This window comes from Panthera onca, chromosome B3, assembly GCF_046562875.1.
Source record: "Panthera onca isolate mPanOnc1 chromosome B3, mPanOnc1 haplotype 2, whole genome shotgun sequence".
Lineage (NCBI taxonomy): Eukaryota > Metazoa > Chordata > Mammalia > Carnivora > Felidae > Panthera > Panthera onca.
Genome location: NC_138344.1, coordinates 50529696 through 50548680, shown reverse-complemented (window position 1 = coordinate 50548680; position 18985 = coordinate 50529696). Strand labels below are relative to the sequence as shown.

The following is an 18985-nucleotide window of genomic DNA, read 5'->3' as shown; positions in this document are numbered from 1 at the left end:
GTAAGTCCAGTTAATATTTATTTAGTGCTAAATGCTATGAAGAGATGGTGAATCTTTGAGGAATTCAAAGTAGACTGGAGTAATACTGATTGGAAAGGGTAGAGAACACGAATTCTAACCTAGCAGTCTAAATCCCAGGGCTCATGATCATAACCTCTCTGGATGCTAATTCCCACTTGAGACATTAAACTTTGCCAATTGAGCAAATATTTTAGTAGTTAACCTGCAAAGTTCATATACTAAAGTGTGTACATACACATGAACATATACACACATGCACACACACACAATATTACATGAATCAAAATCTCAAATTATAGTGTAGCTGTGATAACGAGGGCCAGAGAGGAGGAAATAAAGATTCAAAAAATAGGCAGCAAACTAAAAATACGTGTTGAGCAATAACATCAGTAATTATTATAATAAAGAAGAAAAGGGCATGGAAAAGGTGATGTAGGAAAAATCCCATCCTGCACTTTAATGTATCCAATTTTTCTTTTCTAAAAACAATCATCCCAAGAGGGTTCCATCTGTAATCTACCACAACAAAATAGCGTGGCTTTGAGAAAATAACATACTGGGGAGACAATTACCTGCTGGATGCTGCATACCCAAAATCTACCCTTAACACACACACATAATGAATGTCATCATCTGGTTGTGCTGACAAGGCACCTGTATCTGCAGAGGGGTGACCTTGATGAGAAAACCAAGCAAAACCGCCCATCAGAATGGTATGGTTGGTAACTAGTGGAATTAAAAAATATATATTTTATATGCTATACAACTATAAATAAAGGAAACAAGGTAATACTTGTGGGCTAGAAAATTACTTCTCCATGCAGTGACCTTGTATGATATTTTGGTGTGGCAAAGTAAGAATTTAACCACATGATTCTACTCTTTAGGGAATAATATGATTACACATTTCTGGGAATTTGTGTCGTCCATACAAGTATATATCCCTCACCCTAAACAATTAAAGCAAACTCAGATCTATAGTAGAAGATTAAATGCTAAATATTTTCTAAAATTATGGCCTATTAGCTATTACTTGACAAACCTTATCTTACCTTTCTTAATAGTTTTATTTTTAATATTTTTAAGACTATGTATTTTGAAGCCACAAAATAATAAATGCTTCGTGTATATGGTATCATAATAGACTAAATAATTTTCTAACTGGTACTAATTTCACTAAGAAAAAGAAATTAAGAAAGAAAATTTAACACCTGTGGTAAAAATAACTCTGAAATGTACTCTCTTCTTCCTGACTTCCTTAATTTCGTATGCATAGGCTTTGTTCCAATGGTCTGTTTATAAGATAGTTGTTTTAAGATTCAGAATGTGTTTTCCCACAGAAACCATGTCATAACCAGAGGCTGGGTCCTCAGGCCAGGCTCTTGGAGTAAAGCTTCCTGCTCAAGGTCACACAGCTCACATTACCTGAGCAGAAACAGGAATAAATGGACAAAAATAGACTCACATGGACCCTGAGTTCTACCCAGTCACTGGCAACAACTTCAGTCTCCCTTGAACTCTGGGCTGTAAGCCACTTCTCAGACTTCCTTAGGACTGCAGTCTACCATAGGTGGAATAACTTTCAATATTCTTCCTGAAGCAAGGAGCACTCACCTCACCAGCAGGAGTCATGGGAATGGACTGGCAGCTGCCCATAACCCGTGCAAGCGTATCTATGAACTTCGCAAACAGGGGAAAACATTTCAGCATGTTTTGGGGTGACTATCCTCCCATGGGCACAGGAAAGACTGCCCTAAGCAGTGATACACATGTTTGCTTCTCCCCCCCTCCCATCAGCTGTCGCTTCTGCTGTCAGAGTGCCTGCCACTAACACTCTCTGGACTTGCAATTTGCTGTTTCTAATCCGTCATCTGAGAAATCAGATGACCAGAGCTGTTAGAACAGTGTGTAAATTGAGAGCCAGGCTCTGTGAGAGATAGCCAGAGACCCTCTCCTTGAGGAGAGCATCAGCAGGTTTCCTGGCAGCCATTTCTTTTCTTCTTGGACCTTTCCTTATCTAATTCCCTGTTTGACAGTCTCAAAAAGCTGACCCACATCTGCAAGAGGTGTTGCTGTGTACAGTACAGTGGGAAACAAACCAAAAGAGACACACATCCTAGTGCAGGTGCCCTATACCTAGTCAGGGGATCTTCAGACTCAAAAAAATCTCTCTGCATTCCATCTCCTCACTAGCAAAATGGGTATAAACATACAGAGTTAACATGGCATAATGGATTAAAAATTATAAGCTGCTTTAGAATGAGACATTATGAAAATCATGATCTTTAAAAAGAACTATCATTGTTCTTAGAAGTCTATAAAGCACACTGCAGGGCAAATCCAGCCTGCTACCTGCTTTTGTAAATAAAGTTTTATTGGAACACAGCTTCACTGACTCTTTTATATATTTTCTATGGCTTCTCTTGTGCCACAGGGCAGAGTTTGGTAGTTATAAAAGAGATCATATGGCCCACAAAACTGAAAAACTTTACTATCCAGTTCTTTGCAGAAGTTTTCCTGACATATCAAGAATTTTTTTTTCATGCAAGTAAATTTGGTTTCATTTTCACACACACACACACGCGCACACAGACACACACACACACACACACACACACACACTGCTTAATATGGCATATTTTGCAACACAGACCATAAGCTTAACAGAAGACCTTCAAGAATAATAACAAGTGTTATATTAGTAACCCATGAGAAATTCATGACACAAGTTTTCTATTATGTAAATCTAGTACAGTGAACAGTAAAGTCCTCAGAATTATTTTAAATTCAATTCTTAAAAGAATAATGAGCTCAGAGCTGAGATTTATTTCTGGTGTGTATTTTAGGGGAACAAAATCAGTATTACATTATCCTTATTGTGTCTCACAGCAACGAGGGTGACAAAGCCGCCCAGAGTTGTCAGTGCCAAACACATTGCGGGAGCTCAAATATTAATCAAAATGACATCTCCAATTTTTTCCCTTCCTAATCAGGCCTAAACATCATGGGACATCCGGCAAATCAATAAGAGAAACTAGATGCCCTCATCACTCCCAACCTGGCAGCGCTGCATTTTTAGCCAGAAGATGAGGGCCTTCACTGTTACATAAATACTTCCCTGCTTTGGTTGTTTGCCTCCCCTGGGGATGAACATGCCCACCTATGGCTCCAAACTTTACCCTGGCATGCATCTGACTATGCCACCTGTCACAGTAAGAAACACTTCTTAGGATTTCGAGATAAAATAGGAATGTGGACATATGGCTCTAGAGTATGCTTGTGCATCCTACCCCATAGAATAAATAAATGAATACATAAATCTCATGAATAAAGTGAAAATAGGCTGTTTTAAAGGGTTGTGAAAAACTGACAAACTCTCATATTCTGTCCTCCACACCTGGGGAAGGTGGCACAGGGACTGACTTATGCCCCACCCTTGACCTTCTACCAAAGCAGGCTTCTGGCACAGTTGAGAATGAATTACTTTTAGCTTCAGTCCCCTTCCCCTGCCTTTTCTTTCTAGGCCCCTTTCCCGCAAATCTGTATCCCACTGACACCTCCTATTTTCTCTCTATGAGCTCTGGAGTGCTCTAATGCTGGAAGATCTGGAAAATGCTTTGTTGTCAGTTTATCCCTCCTTCATGCATTTAGAGGAGGCAGAGTACTGGGGAAATGGAGCAGGGAGTAAGTCTAGTCTCACATGGAACTAAGTGTGAACCTTCTAGGAAAGCTAAAAGGAAAAAAAAAAAACCCAGGAAAATTGCCTGGAGTAGAAAATACACAGACTTATACCTGAGGAGATCAGACAGGCCCCATAAACTCCAGAAATCGTAGGGGAGAGTTGGAGAAGAAAGCTACCTACAGTTGGGCAGCCATGATGTAAAAGCCACTACATGGGTCAATGTTAAGGTAAACTCATTTTTACTCAATCTAAGGTCCAAGAAAATTTGTTAGTTCATTCATTCATTTACGTATCCATGTGCCAGGTAAATCAGTGAGCAAGCACATTCTATAGCCTCATAGGCCTCTTTCGAATTGTTTTGGCCTTAGCTGGTATTTTTCCACTAATTTTATGAAACTATAAACAGAAGAGCTGTCCGATCCTGGATTTTCTCACTTCTACAGAGAAATGATGCAACAGACATCTAGCACAGTGAATGTGATGGAAGTATTTTAGTCAGATGAAATCCAGCTAAGGAAAGAAAAAGTAGTTCATTACATTTTAAACAAAATTGGAATTGCACAGGTTAAAGGCAACCCAAAATAAAGCCAATACCAAACACAGACTAAAAGGAACAACATAAACTTATCCTTAAGGATGAGCATGGTGAGGAAATTTAGGGTGTCAGCCATGTGCACAGTGTTGGGGATTCAAATGAGATTGCTAATGGGAGGATATTTTGAAAAACTGAAGAGGCACATCACAAATATGAATGCATTTATGTAATTATTAGTAATATTTTCATCAATTATAAGTTCTGTCTTAGGTTGAGTTAAGCTTGTTTATGAAGTATTAATGTAGATAACCATGAGATAAATAGCCTCACAGTCTCATTTGAAACAAACATTTCATAGTTTTATTTGGCTCTAAACGTGTACAGATTATTTTATATGGAAATTCTATTTTATTTATTTTTTATTTATTTTGAGAGACAGAGAGAGTGAGTGGGTGAGGGGCAGAGAGAGACAGAGGGAGAGAGAGAATCCCAAGTAGGCTCCATACTGTCAGCTCAGAGCCTGATGCAGGGCTCAAAACTCATGAACTGCGAGATCATGACCTGAGCCAAAACCAGGAGTCAGATGTTTAACTGGCTGAGCCCTCCAGGGGCTCCTGATATGGAAATTCTAAAACAAACCTTTTTTTTTTAAAGGAAAAAATATACATGACCAGCTATAGAAGATTCCCAAGCTAGAGTATGGTGGTCCATAGTGGCCACAATGCCAATTACTGTCCATTGACAACCTACTCCACCCTTTCCCTACTCCTCTGCATCTGCTCTGTGCCCCTGCCTAATGCCTAGAACTGAATGTCCCTCCTCTCCAACTTGCAGTTGGATCAAACTAATGAATGTGATTGCAGAGGGAGAGAGAAAATAATTTCTTCCAACTCTTTCTTTGTCTCAGTCCTGCATCTCTGGGAGGAGCTGTTTGTCTTCCATGACTTCAGGGAATGAATGACCACTCTTCCATGGCCTCGACTGTCACAGGGTTCCACTAACACTATTTTCTCCTCTTGTTGCTTCAGCCCTAGGGAAGTGATAAGAGCTTCCTGATACTACCAGTGTCTGGGTGATGGGAGCCTCACTGTCCATTCCTTATCTGTTCCCTAAGTCCCATCCATACCCTTATAAATAGTCCTTTCATTAAAGTCTCTCCATTTGACCTACCCAGGTTAAATTCAATTTTCTGCCAGGACCATGACTGAAACACAATATAGGCATCTATTTATTGACATAGAAAGATGTGTGACAGAAAGCAGATCAAAATATTAATAGCAGTTATCTTTAGGCAGTGGGATAGGATTATTTGCTTTTCTTTATTTTTTTTTCTGTAGTTTTCAAATGTTCTGCAATATTTAGTTATGGATTGGGGAGTATAAAAATAAATAATAAAATTAAAATGTGATGTGGGAACAAATACAGATTTAAGATATACTAGTGGTTTGGCTTCCCCCCTTTACTGACCACCCCATCAAAAATTACATAAATAAAAAATTGCACAGGCTGAGAGGTATCCCGATGGGGCAATGGAAGTGTAAACACTTGTCAGTACCCAGAAATCTCTTTATTCTCACTAGATTCTATTTTCTAGGAAAAATAGGTTTGGTTACCCAGTATTCACAATTTCACAACTGAAAACAATGCAATTGCACACATTTATAAGTGCATGTGTTTTACAGACTTAGATTCCACAAGCAGAAATCAAGATTTTACCGCATTCTTTGATCATATTAATAATAGTTAACTATTACTAAGGCCTTAGCACCTATAAGGCACTGTTTACAAGCATGGTCAGTATTAGTTAATTTAATCCTGACAGGAGGGTGGTATCATTACTCCCATTTCATAGATGAAGAAATTGACATGCAGTGAAGCCAAGTTATTGCCCAAGGCCAACCTTTGTTAGCAGGTCCTGGAAGCAAGCCCAGGCTTTAGAGCTCATTTTATCCATTATACTCCATTGTCACTCAGGTTGATAGATTACCTAAGAATTCTAAAACTCTCCTAATTTTGTGCATATTGTGTAAAGAAAGACAGGGCCCTCATACTGGTTCACCACTTATTAGCAATGTAATCTTGCACATGTACAAATCAGTTACAAATTCATCATCAATAAAATGGGGAATAAAACCTCCTCCACCTACACTAGAAGTTGTGATAATCTAATGGGAAATGAATATGGAAGGCCATCAAAGCTGTAAAGCAAGGTACAAACGTAAGACAGAATTATATTGCACCCTCCATACACCAGTACATTAGTCATCATCATTAACACATGAAAGTCAAATGTAAAGAAAATAGCAATTATTTTGGTGAAGTATGACTCTAAACTATAATATTATAAACTATCCAGTCTGTTAATAACCCCCAACATAAAACCACCACTGATTAATCAATAAATATCATGCTATGGTTTCAGTGAAATGTACTCTCAAGCACACTCCCCTGACTCCCGTTCATTAATTACCTTGCCTTATTTGATAAGTTCCCAGCATCTGCCTGAAATGTGTTACTCTCAATCTTAAGTTACACTGTAAAACTTTTTTTTTTTAACTTTGAAGTTCAAACTGTACATTCTCCACACGACGACGTCAAAAGTTCAATTGAGCCACTCAGTTTTCAGTTTCCCTGACTCAACTTTTTGCAGTTTTGTAATTAATTATATTCCATTATTACTGATCATCAATTAGCTCAAAATGTTGCTGAGATCATGAGTATGCTGAAGAAGGCGGAATTTAATGATAATTTGAGACTAGTAGGACACTAAATTTCTCTCTTGTTAATAATTAAAGTAGATAACTTATGTTTTTATTTATAGCTTCCAGAAATATCCGGCTCATTCCTGTGCAATGCTCTGTCAGCTAATCATCAGTTGGTCAAGATCTGACTTGGGCCACTGTGTTTTATTTTCCATACATGCCTTCAATCAAAGCCATTAAACGCAGCCCAACCAAAGGTTAAAGCAGGTGAGGTGGTCACCATGTAGTCTCTGGAACTCTCCACCCAGCCAAATGCTTTGATGCATAAATATGTAAAGAATCAAAGGGGTAACGTTCCAATTTACCTGTTTCAATTTCCCAGATGTAAGCAGAGTCATCAGCACATCCAACAATTAAAACATTCTCAACTGGGTGCCATTTTATCATCCTCACAGGGAAAAGATGCTTCCGGGCATGCAGGAGGCACCTCTTCCCCTCAAGGTGAAGGAGAGCCACAGAATGGTCACTGCACACACAGCAAATTACCTGATCACTTCTTAGCTATGGGAAAACAAAACAGAACAAAATAAAACAGAGTTATTTGTAAGTGAATAATCAAATGCTTTTCTTCAAATTAAATGAGATTTTCCCCCCTAGTGACATAAAAATATTTTGTTTAAACACCATTTACAAAATGACATTTTTGTTTTCTATAGGACCTCTTCACATAACACTATAAAGAGGGGTTTTAAACACCAAGTCGATTTTAAATTCAGCAACTTATTAGGAAAGTCAAGAGACACAGTGAAAAAGGAGAATTCCAAGCCAAATCTACTTATAAGATAAATGAAGGACTTGACCATCACTCAGCAAATTCAGGCAGCGAGGCAGACATCGGAAATAATGCAGAATAAAATAAACCCCAGAACTAATTTGTTGCCACAAAAAGAAGCTATTTGTAGACACAAGCTTAGGCCCAAGGGTATCATGAGCTGATATTTTCCACTTAGAGCCTCAGAATGTGATTTCGTGTTCCCAGAACTATTCAGATTCTAATCCAAACAGGAAACTCAGTGTAGACACAATCTAAAAGAGGTAAGCATTAGATAGTTCCAACTGAATGCACAGCTTCAAAGACACAAGGATCAAAAATAGGCTCACAGGACAAAGATTCTTAAGATACTTTTTAAAAAGTCAGCATGTGGTTACCTTGAACACAGTTTAGGACAAAGACCATCCATGCTGGTTGCTGTGAGGCTAATCTGGGAGGAGTTTACAGGGCAGGTCTGTGCCTCACCAAGAGGGCCATGTGTTAGTCAGCCTGTGATGGGGGGTGGGTGGGATGGGGTGAGGGGGAGAGGGGGAGTACGTAGTGGTTCTTCTGCCTCTTTGTTTCCTTTCTAACCATTTTTTGCAATGTGGATGCTCCTACCTTCACCAGGGTACCTAGCCAGAGTTTCAGCTGCTGTGTTTAAAGCTTTGGTTGAGATCCCCTGAGAACCTCCCCATGCCCATTACTGATCTCTTTCTGTGGGGTGTTGGGGAGCAAGTTATTTTTCCTAATTCTTTCTCAGGAGACTACAAAAATCCCGAGGGGAAAAAAAAATCACAAAATGGCAGGTGTGATATATGGGGAACCCAGACTTGTAGAATAAGGCAGATGGCATTGCCTCCCTACTACTATTACCTGTTAGAGAACCAGCACAGCCCACAGCTTCTAGAATAGAGAGCCCAATGTACTTCAGGAAAATTATACTTACATATAACATGTGAACATACACACAACATGTGAACACAGATCCTATAGCCAGAGGTAGACATACACTAGAGACCCACACTAGGACAATCAGATTCTCTTTTCTACACATTTAAAATTGCTAAAAGAAGTTACAGGAACAAGCACGAGAAAGGAGTCATCACAAGGGGCACCTGGGTGGCTCAGTGGATAAGTGACTTAGGCTCAGGTCATGAGCTCATGGTTCACGTGTTTGAGTCAGCATGCAGAGCCCGCTTTGTATCCTCTGTCCCCCTCTCTCTGCCCCTCCCCTGTTCTCCCTCTCTCTCTCTCTTTCTCTGTCTCTCTCAAAAATAAATAAACATTAAAAAAGAAACAAAAGGATAAATCACAGAAAACAGACTCCTTTGGGATAGGAAACTTGAAGAGTAACCTTGGTTTCTGAATATAAGTTCAAACTGCACAGAGTCCTTGCTGTAGTGTTTTGTCTTGTATGTCTAAAATATTGCCTCTTAGGCCCTTTCAATAAACTTCCTTTTTATTTGGCTTGGTTTCAATGGATTATGGTCCTTGGAATTAAGTCATTTATGACTAAGGCAAAAGTAAAAGAGGTCAGGATTTGACTACTGTCCTGGAGCTTTGAGGAAAAAAAAATGGTTAAAGGAGGGAACTTCAGAATAAAAGACATATCAAAGTATCCCAAATCACCATATATAAGTCTTTTTTTTAAGTCCCTTAACTTTGTTTCACTGATTTATTTCTTTCATTATGCCTTACTACAAAATACAGTGTAAGTTTGCTCTGAGTTTACTTTGAAGCTGAGTTTTTAAATATTATTACAGAGAAATAATTTTGGCAAGTCAATTGCCAATTTTGGCAAGTAACTGACAAACTCAGGAAACTCAAAAGTTAATCATTCATATTTTAACAAAGATGTCAGCTTTATGGAAACTGAAGTTAAATTCATATTGCATAAGAAAATATTATCTGTAAATATTTCCTTTTGTCCTGCCCAAGGTAGATGCTCAGAAATTTGTTAAAGCTCTGTATTTGTTAAACAAATGAAAGAGAGCAAACAAAAACCTATTTAAGAAAAGGAAAATAATAACTATAAATATTGTTATAAAAGTAAATTATTGAAGGCAAAAGTTATTTTCTAATGTATAGAATCCTATATATTTTAATTGCTTCCATATTGAGTGTCAATTACTTTTCTTAAAAAAAAATTATATGAGGCGCCCGGGTGGCTCAGTCAGTTAAGCGTGTCACTTTGGCTCAGGTCATGATCTCATGGTTCATGAGTTCCAGCCCTACATTGGGCTCTCTGCTGTCACCCCAGAGCCCTGCTTTGGATCCTTTGTCCCCGTCTCTCTCTGCCCCTTCCCTGCTCACACACATGCACACTCTGTCTCTCTCTCAAAAATACAATAAACATTAAAAAAATAATAACAAAAATTAAAAAAATAAAACTGTTAAAATGAAGACATAGAATTGGGGGGGAAAAGAAAGTAAATTAACTGACTTTTGTAAAGCCAAGAATTGACAAAATCTTTAGAATCAAATTATTTGCATAAGCTGTAATCATAGTAAAATGCATATAAAAATTTAGAAAGGAATTCATAAAATTTACACCATTGTATTAAGAATATATAGAACTTTTCTTTTCTGTGGGAACATGGGTTAATTTTCCTTTTTGTTTTTAAACATTCTGCAATGTTATATAACTTTTAAATTAGGGGCACCTGGGTGTCTCAGTTAAGCGTCTGACTTGATTTTGGCTCAGGTCAAGATCTTGTGGTTTGTGAGTTTGAGCCCCACGTCGGACTCCATGCTGACAACATAGAGCCTGCTTGGGATTCTCCTTTTCCCTCTCTCTCTGTCCCTCCCCAGCTCATGTTCTCTCTCTAAGTAAATTTTTAAAAAATTGAAAAAAAATTATGTTACGTTTTACTGTTTGTCTTAACTTACTCTGAAGTTCTCTGGTGACATCAAAAGACTTGTTACTGGACCAGCCTCCAAAAAGAATTTATGCAAAACTTCTTCAGTGAAGATATTCCACAAGATGACACATGAGTCCTGGTCCCCAGATAGAAGCCAACTTTGGTCTAATTTTGAAGAGAGACCATGTGGGTAAAGTAATGACGTAACGCTTTGGTGATGGCCTTTGAGAACTTTATGAGGAAGGGAATCTGGAAAACAACGAAACACCAAATAATGAAAAATTATTTTTGCTCAAGAAATAGTGTTGAAATTTTCTTTTATAAAATTTTAATGTAAAGAAGATACACAAAATTAAAGCGAGGCTGTTGGTTAAAAAAATGAATGACCAATCAGTGGACCATTTCAAAGGCAAGCGTCTCCTCATAAGTTATGTCATGCTTTTGATGAAGCATTAAAGCCGGTTGTTCGAAGTCTACCAATTCTTTAAGGATGTTAGCAAGTTACTAATTCCAGTGCCATCAAATAACAAAGGCTGTTCTAAAAGAGTGAACAATTCATCCATTTCGCTTCTACAAAAATTAATCTCAGAACATCACTGCTGCCCTTTCAATAAGCATAACCAAGTCTAGTATAAAAGAAAAGCAAAGTTTCACAGAACATTTTGCCTCCAAAAATATTAGATTATCTGGTTCTACCTCTTTGTTTTACAGGTAAAGTATCTGAGGCTCAAAGAAGTTATGTGACTTGAATCCAAGTGTGAAAAAGCACAGCATAATGTTTAAGAACATAGCTTTGCTATTACATGAATGCTTTGGTTTTCTAGGTATGTCACTTACTAGATGGGTCACCATGACAAGTTGCTTTTCCCCTCTAAGCCACAGGTACTGCATCTGAAAAACTTGGGACGATAATAGCCTTGTTTCACACAAGACTGTTGTGTAGAATAAATAAGATAATGTCCTTCGTTTCCTAGCACTAGCACTTGGTAGGAATGTGGGTATATCATACCACAGATGTACTAGAACACAGGACTACTGACACTCAGTTTCCATACTGCCTCTTCATCATTAGCTAAAACTAAAAAAAAAAATTGAAATAAAAAAAAATTATAGAAGACCACAGACTACAAACCCTCTTTACACAAACTAAAAAACAGTCCCAAAGAATCATTATTACTTCAGTTAAAGAATCATTAGTTATTTCACTTACAGGAGGCACATCCTCAGTTTATATCCCCTTAGCAAACCAATTAATGAATATTAATTCAGATATTCAAGTCCAATTTAGCTTTATGCTTGCTTTCTGGATGAGAAAAATCAGCCTACAGAAAAAGTGCTAAGGTCTTAAGCTTTTTCACTAACTTTTAATAGTAGCTGTTGAGCTGTCGAGCAGTACTATACCTCTCCTAGGTTCATTGCTATCCCTCCTCTCTTTTAGGCAATCACTGAATACAAGTTAGTAACATTTAGTAAGTAGTCAAAGTAAGCTGAGAACAAGTGGTAGGCAAGGTTACAAGGTGTGTCTTAAAAATTGAGATTTGGGGGCGCCTGGGTGGCTCAGTTGGTTAAGCCGCCGACTTCGGCTCAGGTCATGATCTCGCGGTCTGTGAGTTCGAGCCCCGCGTCGGGCTCTGTGCTGACAGCTCAGAGCCTGGAGCCTGTTTCAGATTCTGTGTCTCCCTCTCTCTGACCCTCCCCCGTTCATGATCTGTCTCTCTCTGTCTCAAAAATAAATAAACGTTAAAAAAAAAATGAGATTTGGCCTTAACTCTTAAGGACCTAACAGTCTAATAAGATCCATGCATTAAAAAATATTAGATATTATCTACACATCCCCAAATCTCAATCACTTCCTACATTTTCCTTCCTTTCCTTGTGTTATGTAAATAAGACAACTTCTGCATAACAGTCTTTATTTAATAGGTATTCACTTTTGAAATACACAAAAATGTGTAAGAACATATTTACACTTCATTAACAGAGAAATAAAAATTAAAACAGGAAGATACCATTTTGTTCTGATCAGCAAATACTAAAAAGTTTAATAGCACACAAAGTAGGCTAAGGTATGGGGAAAAAGTCACTTTCATAGGCTGTTAATGGACACACTTGTACACAGATGTTCTATGGAGAACATTTTTAGATAAATTTTCAAAATTAAAAATATTCCTAAGTGTTGATCCAGTAATTCTACTCCTGCAACTAATACTATAGGTATGACCATATATATGTACAAAGATGGTTAATTCAGCATTTTCTGTTGTAGCCAAAGACTACAAAAACTGAAACACCCATTACTAAGAGATTTTTTAAATGAAAATTTAATTATTAGTCATTTAAAATGAACTCATAAAGAATGTGCTCCAAAATATTTTAAGTTATGTTTCAGCGTATTTCTGTAAAGTGTATAGTTTGTATAATATATAATATATTGTATAATATAATTAAAAGAATGCATATTGCTATGTTGCTATGTACTTGCATATGCAGAGAAAATTTCAAGAAGGGTATAAGGAAACTTAATAGCAGTTGCTTTTGGTGAAGGGAGCAGGAAGATCAAGGGAAAAAAGAAATATATTTCTCATTGTATCAATGACTTTTAAAAAAATACAGATATGTGTTTTACTTTAACATTCAAATATGTACACATTAATTAGCAAATGTCAGCACATTTTTTAAGCTCCGGCAATCTTCTTAGTACAGCTTGTTAAAGTTGAAGCTTAAGTAAATTAAATAAATAAGGTTACATAAAATTCAATGACCTTTTAATAAAGAACCGCCTTCTAGAAGTCCTGCTTTGGCAGCATTCAAAGCCTGTGTAATCAAAATGGTCCCATCTTCACAGCCACATATTAGTTTATCAAGACTTGAAACATACTCTGATGAAGTGACTACCACCGTTCCAGCCCCAGGGACATGGTCGATAATACTCATGGTATGATGCTTATCAAAATTATCTTGAAGGGTCCAGGTGGCAGTTATTGGTATTTCTAAAGGGAAAACACACAAAAAGGGAAAATTTGGCTTTTAAATTCATCATAGACATGGAAACTGTTATCAAGGGACCATCCCTTGGGGTACACAGAGCTCTTTTGCCATCCGAACAGTGGCTATATGCAGAAAAGTTCTCCTGCCATGTATTGTCTTTACTCAAAATGCTATCTCTTTGGTCCTCTGTCCTTCAAGGAGCCTCAGAATAGATGTGTATTAGTGCATTCATTTTAGACCTAGGTCAACTGAAAAGAACAGAGAAATTCTTGCAGTGATGTAAAGTGGTGGTCCAGTCTCATGAGTTCTCTATTTGTCTCAGCAATGTTAAAAAGGAAAACTGAGGGTCTGTTAGTTGTGTGAGGAAAATGGAATAAATGTATTCTTTAAATATTAGGGGTATGGGTATCTCTAAATCATACCAAGCCCCCAATTATCTATGAATTACTAAGAGCACTGGTTATCATTCTATATAGTTCACCACCCAAGCATTTGAACTGGCTGTCAAGTAGGCTCAGGAAGGGAGAGAGGCTTGGATCTAGGAGCAAAGAGGGTGAGTTAAAGCCAACCTATTTCTCTATTAAAGGGCACCCCTGATCTTGCAGTACACGTGCCACAGTGACTGTGAAAAACCTAGAGCCCAAACCTTAGATGAGCATTAAGAATTGTCGTAGATACCTATGGTTCTAATTATTGTGGGGTTTTTTTTTTTACCGTTTATTTATTTATTTATTTATTTAATTTACATCCAAGTTATTTAGTATATAGTGCAACAGTGATTTCAGGAGTAGATTCTTTAATGCCCCTTACCCATTTAGCCCATCCCCTTCCCACAACCCCTCCAGCAACCCTCTGTTTGTTCTCCATATTTAAGAGTCTCTTATGTTTTGTTCCCCTTCCTGCTTTTATATTATTTTTGCTTCTATTCCCTTGTGTTCATCTGTTCTCTGTCTTAAAGTCCTCATATGAGTGAAGTCATATGATATTTGTCTTTCTCTGACTAATTTCGCTTAGCCTAATACCCTCTAGTTCCATCAATGTAGTTGCAAATGGCAAGATTTCACTCTTTTTGATTGCCAAGTAATAATCCATTGTGTGTGTGTGTGTGTGTGTGTGTGTGTGTGTGTGTATACCACATCTTCTTTATCCATTCATCCATCAGTGGATATTTGGGCTTTTCCATACTTTGGCTATTGTTGATATTGCTGCTATAAACATTGGGGTGCATATGCCCCTTTGAAACAGCATACCTGTATCCCTTGGATAAATACTAGTAGTGCAATTGCTGGATCATAGGGTAGTTCTATTTTTAATTTTTTGAGGAACCTCCATACTGTTTTCCAGAGTGGCTGCACCAGCTTGCATTCCCACCAACAGTGCAAAAGAGATCCTCTTTCTCCACATCCTCGCCAACATCTGCTCTTGCCTGAGTTGTTAATGTTAGCCATTCTGACCGGTGTGAGGTTGTACCTCATTGTGGTTTTGATTTGTATTTCCCTGATGATGAGTGATGTGGAGCATTTTTCACGTGGCAGATGGCCATCTGAATGTCCAGCTTCTTTGGAGAAGTGTCTATTCATGTCTTTTGCCCATTTCTTCACTGGATTATTTGGTTTTTTTTGGGTGTTGAGTTTGATAAGTTCTTTATAGATTTTGGATACTAGCCCTTTATCTGATAGGTCGTTTGCAAATATCTTCTCCCATTCTGTCAGTTGCCTTTTAGTTTTGCTGATTGTTTCCTTCTCTGTGCAGAAGCTTTTTATTTTGATGAGGTCCCCATAGTTCATTTTTGCTTTTGTTTCCCTTGCCTCCAGAGATGTGTTGAGTACGAAGTTGCTGTGGCCAAGATCAAAGAGGTTTTGCCTGCTTTCTCCTTGAGGATTTTGATGGCTTCCTGTCTTACATTGAGGTCTTTCATCCATTTTGAGTTTCTTTTTTGTGTATGGTGTAAGAAAGTGGTCCAGGTTCATTTTTCTGCATGTCTCTGTCCAGTTTTCCCAGCACCACTTGCTGAAGAAACTGTCTTTATTCCACTGAATATTCTTTCCTGCTTTGTCAAAGATTAGTTGGCCATACGTTTGTGAGAACCCACTTCTGGGTTTTCTGTTCTGTTCCATTGATCTGAGTGTCTGTTCTTGTGCCAGTACCATATTGTCTTGATGATTACAGCTTTGGAATACAGCTTGAAGTCTGGAATTGTGATGCCTCCTGCTTTGGTTTTCCTTTTTGAGATTGCTTTGGCTATTCGGGGTCTTTTCTGGTTCTATACAAATTTTAGGATTGTTTGTTCTAGCTCTGTGAAGAATGCTGGTGTTATTTTGATAGGGATTGCATTGAATATGTAGATTGCTTTGGGTAGTATTGACATTTTAACAACATTTGTTCTTACTATCGAGGAGCATGGAATCTTTTTCCATTTTATTTGTGTCTTCTTCAATTTCTTTCATAAGCTTTCTATAGTTTTCAGTGTATAGATTTTTCACCTCTTTGGTTAGATTTATTCCTAGGTATCTTATGGTTTTTGGTGCAATTGTAAATGGAATCAATTCCTTGATTTCTCTTTCTATTGCTTCATTGTTGGTGAATAGGAATGCAACTGATTTCTGTGCATTGATTTTATATCCTGTCATTTTGCTGAATTCATGGACCAGTTCTAGCAGTTTTTTGCTGAAATCTTTGGGGTTTTCCAAATTAAGTATCACGTCATCTTCAAAGAGTGAAAGTTTGACCTCCTCCTGGCTGATTTGGATGCCTTTTATTTCTTTGTGTTGTCTGATTGCACAGGCTAAGACTTCTAACACTATGTTGAATAACAGTGGTGAGAGTGGTCTTGTTCCTGACCTTAGGGGGAAAGCTCTCAGATATTCCCCACTGAGGATGATATTGGCATTCATATATAGCTTTTATGATCTCAAAGTTTAATACTTTTTTCCTACTTTCTTGAGGGTTTTTGTCTAGAAAGGATGCTGTATTTTGTCAAATGCTTTCCTTGCATCTGTTGAGAGGATCATGTGGTTCTTGTCTTTTCTTTTATTAATGTGATGAATCAGCCCTGCATCCCAGGTAGGGATTTAGGTAGGATTCACCACTTCATTGTGGTGAATAATTTTTTTAATGTATTATTGGATCTGGTTGGCTAATATCTTGTTGAGGATTTTTGCATCCATGTTTATCAGGGAAATTGGTCTTAGTTCTTCTTTGTAGTGGGGTCTTTGTCTGGTTTTGGAATCAAGGTAATGCTGGCTTCATAGAAAGAATTTGGAAGTTTTCCTCCCGTTTAGATTTTTTAGAACAGCTTCAAGAGGATAGGTTTTAACTCTTCCTTAAATGTTTGGTAGAATTCCCTTAGAAAGCTATCTGGCCCTGGGCTCTTGTTTTTTTGGGAGATTTTTATTACTAATTTGATTTCTTTACTGGTAATGGTCTGTTCCAATTTTTTATTTCATCCTGTTTCAGTTTTGGTAGTTTATATGTTTCTAGGAACTTGTCCATTTCTTCCAGATTCCCCATTTTATTGGTGTATAATTGCTTATAATGTTGTCTTATTGTTTTTATTTCTGCTGTGTTGGTTGTGATCTCTCCTCTTTCTTGATTTTATTTATTTGGCTCCTTTCCTTTTTCTTTTTGATCAAACTGGCTAGTGGTTTATCAATTTTGTTAACTCCTTCAAAGAACCAGCTTCTGGTTTCATTGATCTGTTTTACTGTTTTTGTTTTGTTTTGGTTTGGTTTGGTTTGGTTTGGTTTTGATACCATTGATTTCTGCTCTACTCTTTATTATTCCCTGTCTTCTGCTGGTTTTGGGTTTTGTTTGCTGTTCTTTTCCCAGATCTTTTAGGTGTAAGGTTACGTTGTGGATCTGAGACCTTTCTTCTTCCTGTACGAAGGCCTGGATTGCTATATACTTCCCTCTTAGGACTGCCTTTGCTGCATCCTAGAGGTTTTGGGCTGTGGTGTTATCATTTTCATTGGCTTCCATGTACTTTTTAATTTCCTCTTTAACTTCTTGGTTAGCCCATTCATTCTTTAGTAGGATGTTCTTTAGTCTCCAAGTATTTGTTATCTTTCCAAATTTTTTCTTGTGGTTGATCTCGAGTTTCATATCATTGTGTTCTGAAAACATGCACGCTGTGATCTCGATCTTTTGAACTTGTTGAGGGCTGATTTATGTCCCAGCCGGTGATCTATTCTGGACAACGTTCCATGTGCACTGGAGAAGAATGTATATTCCACTGTTTTAGGATAAAATGTTCTGAATATATATGTTAAGTCCACCTGGTCCAGTGTGTCATTCAAAGCCATTGTTTCCTTGTTGACTGTCTGTTTAGATGATCTCTCCATTGTTGTAGGTGGGGTGTTGAAGTCCCCTACTATGATGGTATTATTATCATTGAGTTTCTTATGTTTGTGATTAACTGATTTATGTATTTGGGTGCTCACACATTTGGAGCTTAAATGTTTACAATTGCTAGGTCTTCTTGGTGGATAGACCCCTTCATTATGATATAACAACCTTCTTTATCTCTTGTTACAGTCCTTATTTTAAAATCTAGATTGTCTGATATAAGTATGGCTACTCTGGCTTTCTTTTGTCAACCATTAGCATGATAGATGTTCTCCATCCCCTTACTTTTCAATTTGAAGGTGTCTTTAGGTCTAAAGTGGGTCTCTTGTAAACAGCATATAGATAGCTCTTATTTTCTTATCCATTCTGTTACCCTATGTCTTTTGATTAGAGCATTTAGTCCATTGATATTTAGAGAGAGTACTGAAACATATGAATTTATTGCCATTATGTTTCTTGTAGAGTTGGGAGTGTCTGATGGTGTTCTCTGGTCCTTTCTAGTCTTTGTTGCTTTTGGTATTTATGTATGTATGTATGTATGTATGTATTTATAATTTGCTCATTCATTCATTCATTTATTGCTTTTCTCCCCTCAGAGAGCCCCCCTTAAAATTTCTTGCAGGGCTGGTTTAGTGGTCATGAACTCCTTTATTTTTTGTCTGGGAAACTTTTAATCTCCCCTTCTATTTTGAATGACAGCCTTGCTGGATAAAGAATTCTTGGCTGCATATTTTTTCCGATTTAGCACATTGAATATATCCTGCCATTCCTTTCTGGCCTGCCAAGTTTCTGTGGATAGGTCTGCTGTAAACCTGATCTGTCTTCCCTCGTAGGTTAAGGACTTTTTTCCCCTTGCTGCTTTCATGATCCTTTCTTTGCTTGAGTATTTTGTGATTTAGACTATGATGTGCTTTGTCGATGGTCGGTTTTTGTTGAATCTAATGGGAGTCCTCTGTGTTTCCTGGATTTTGATGTCTGTGTCATTTCCCAGGTTAGGAAAGTTTTCCACTATGATTTGCTCACATAACCCTTCTACGC

General features: G+C 37.6%; 1 protein-coding gene across 1 annotated transcript in view; it reads right to left on the bottom strand.

Annotated features, from left to right (window-relative positions):
* The window catches only part of WDR72 (WD repeat domain 72), a 235648-nt gene that overhangs the window by 166267 nt on the left and 50396 nt on the right, over positions 1-18985 (bottom strand). Inside the window, exons 11-13 of the mRNA XM_060618479.2 lie at positions 13378-13605; positions 10644-10864; positions 7306-7501 (exon numbers count right to left, since the gene is read on the bottom strand). Of these exons, the coding sequence (XP_060474462.1) occupies positions 7306-7501; positions 10644-10864; positions 13378-13605 (645 nt within the window). The remainder of the gene's footprint in view (positions 1-7305; positions 7502-10643; positions 10865-13377; positions 13606-18985) is intronic.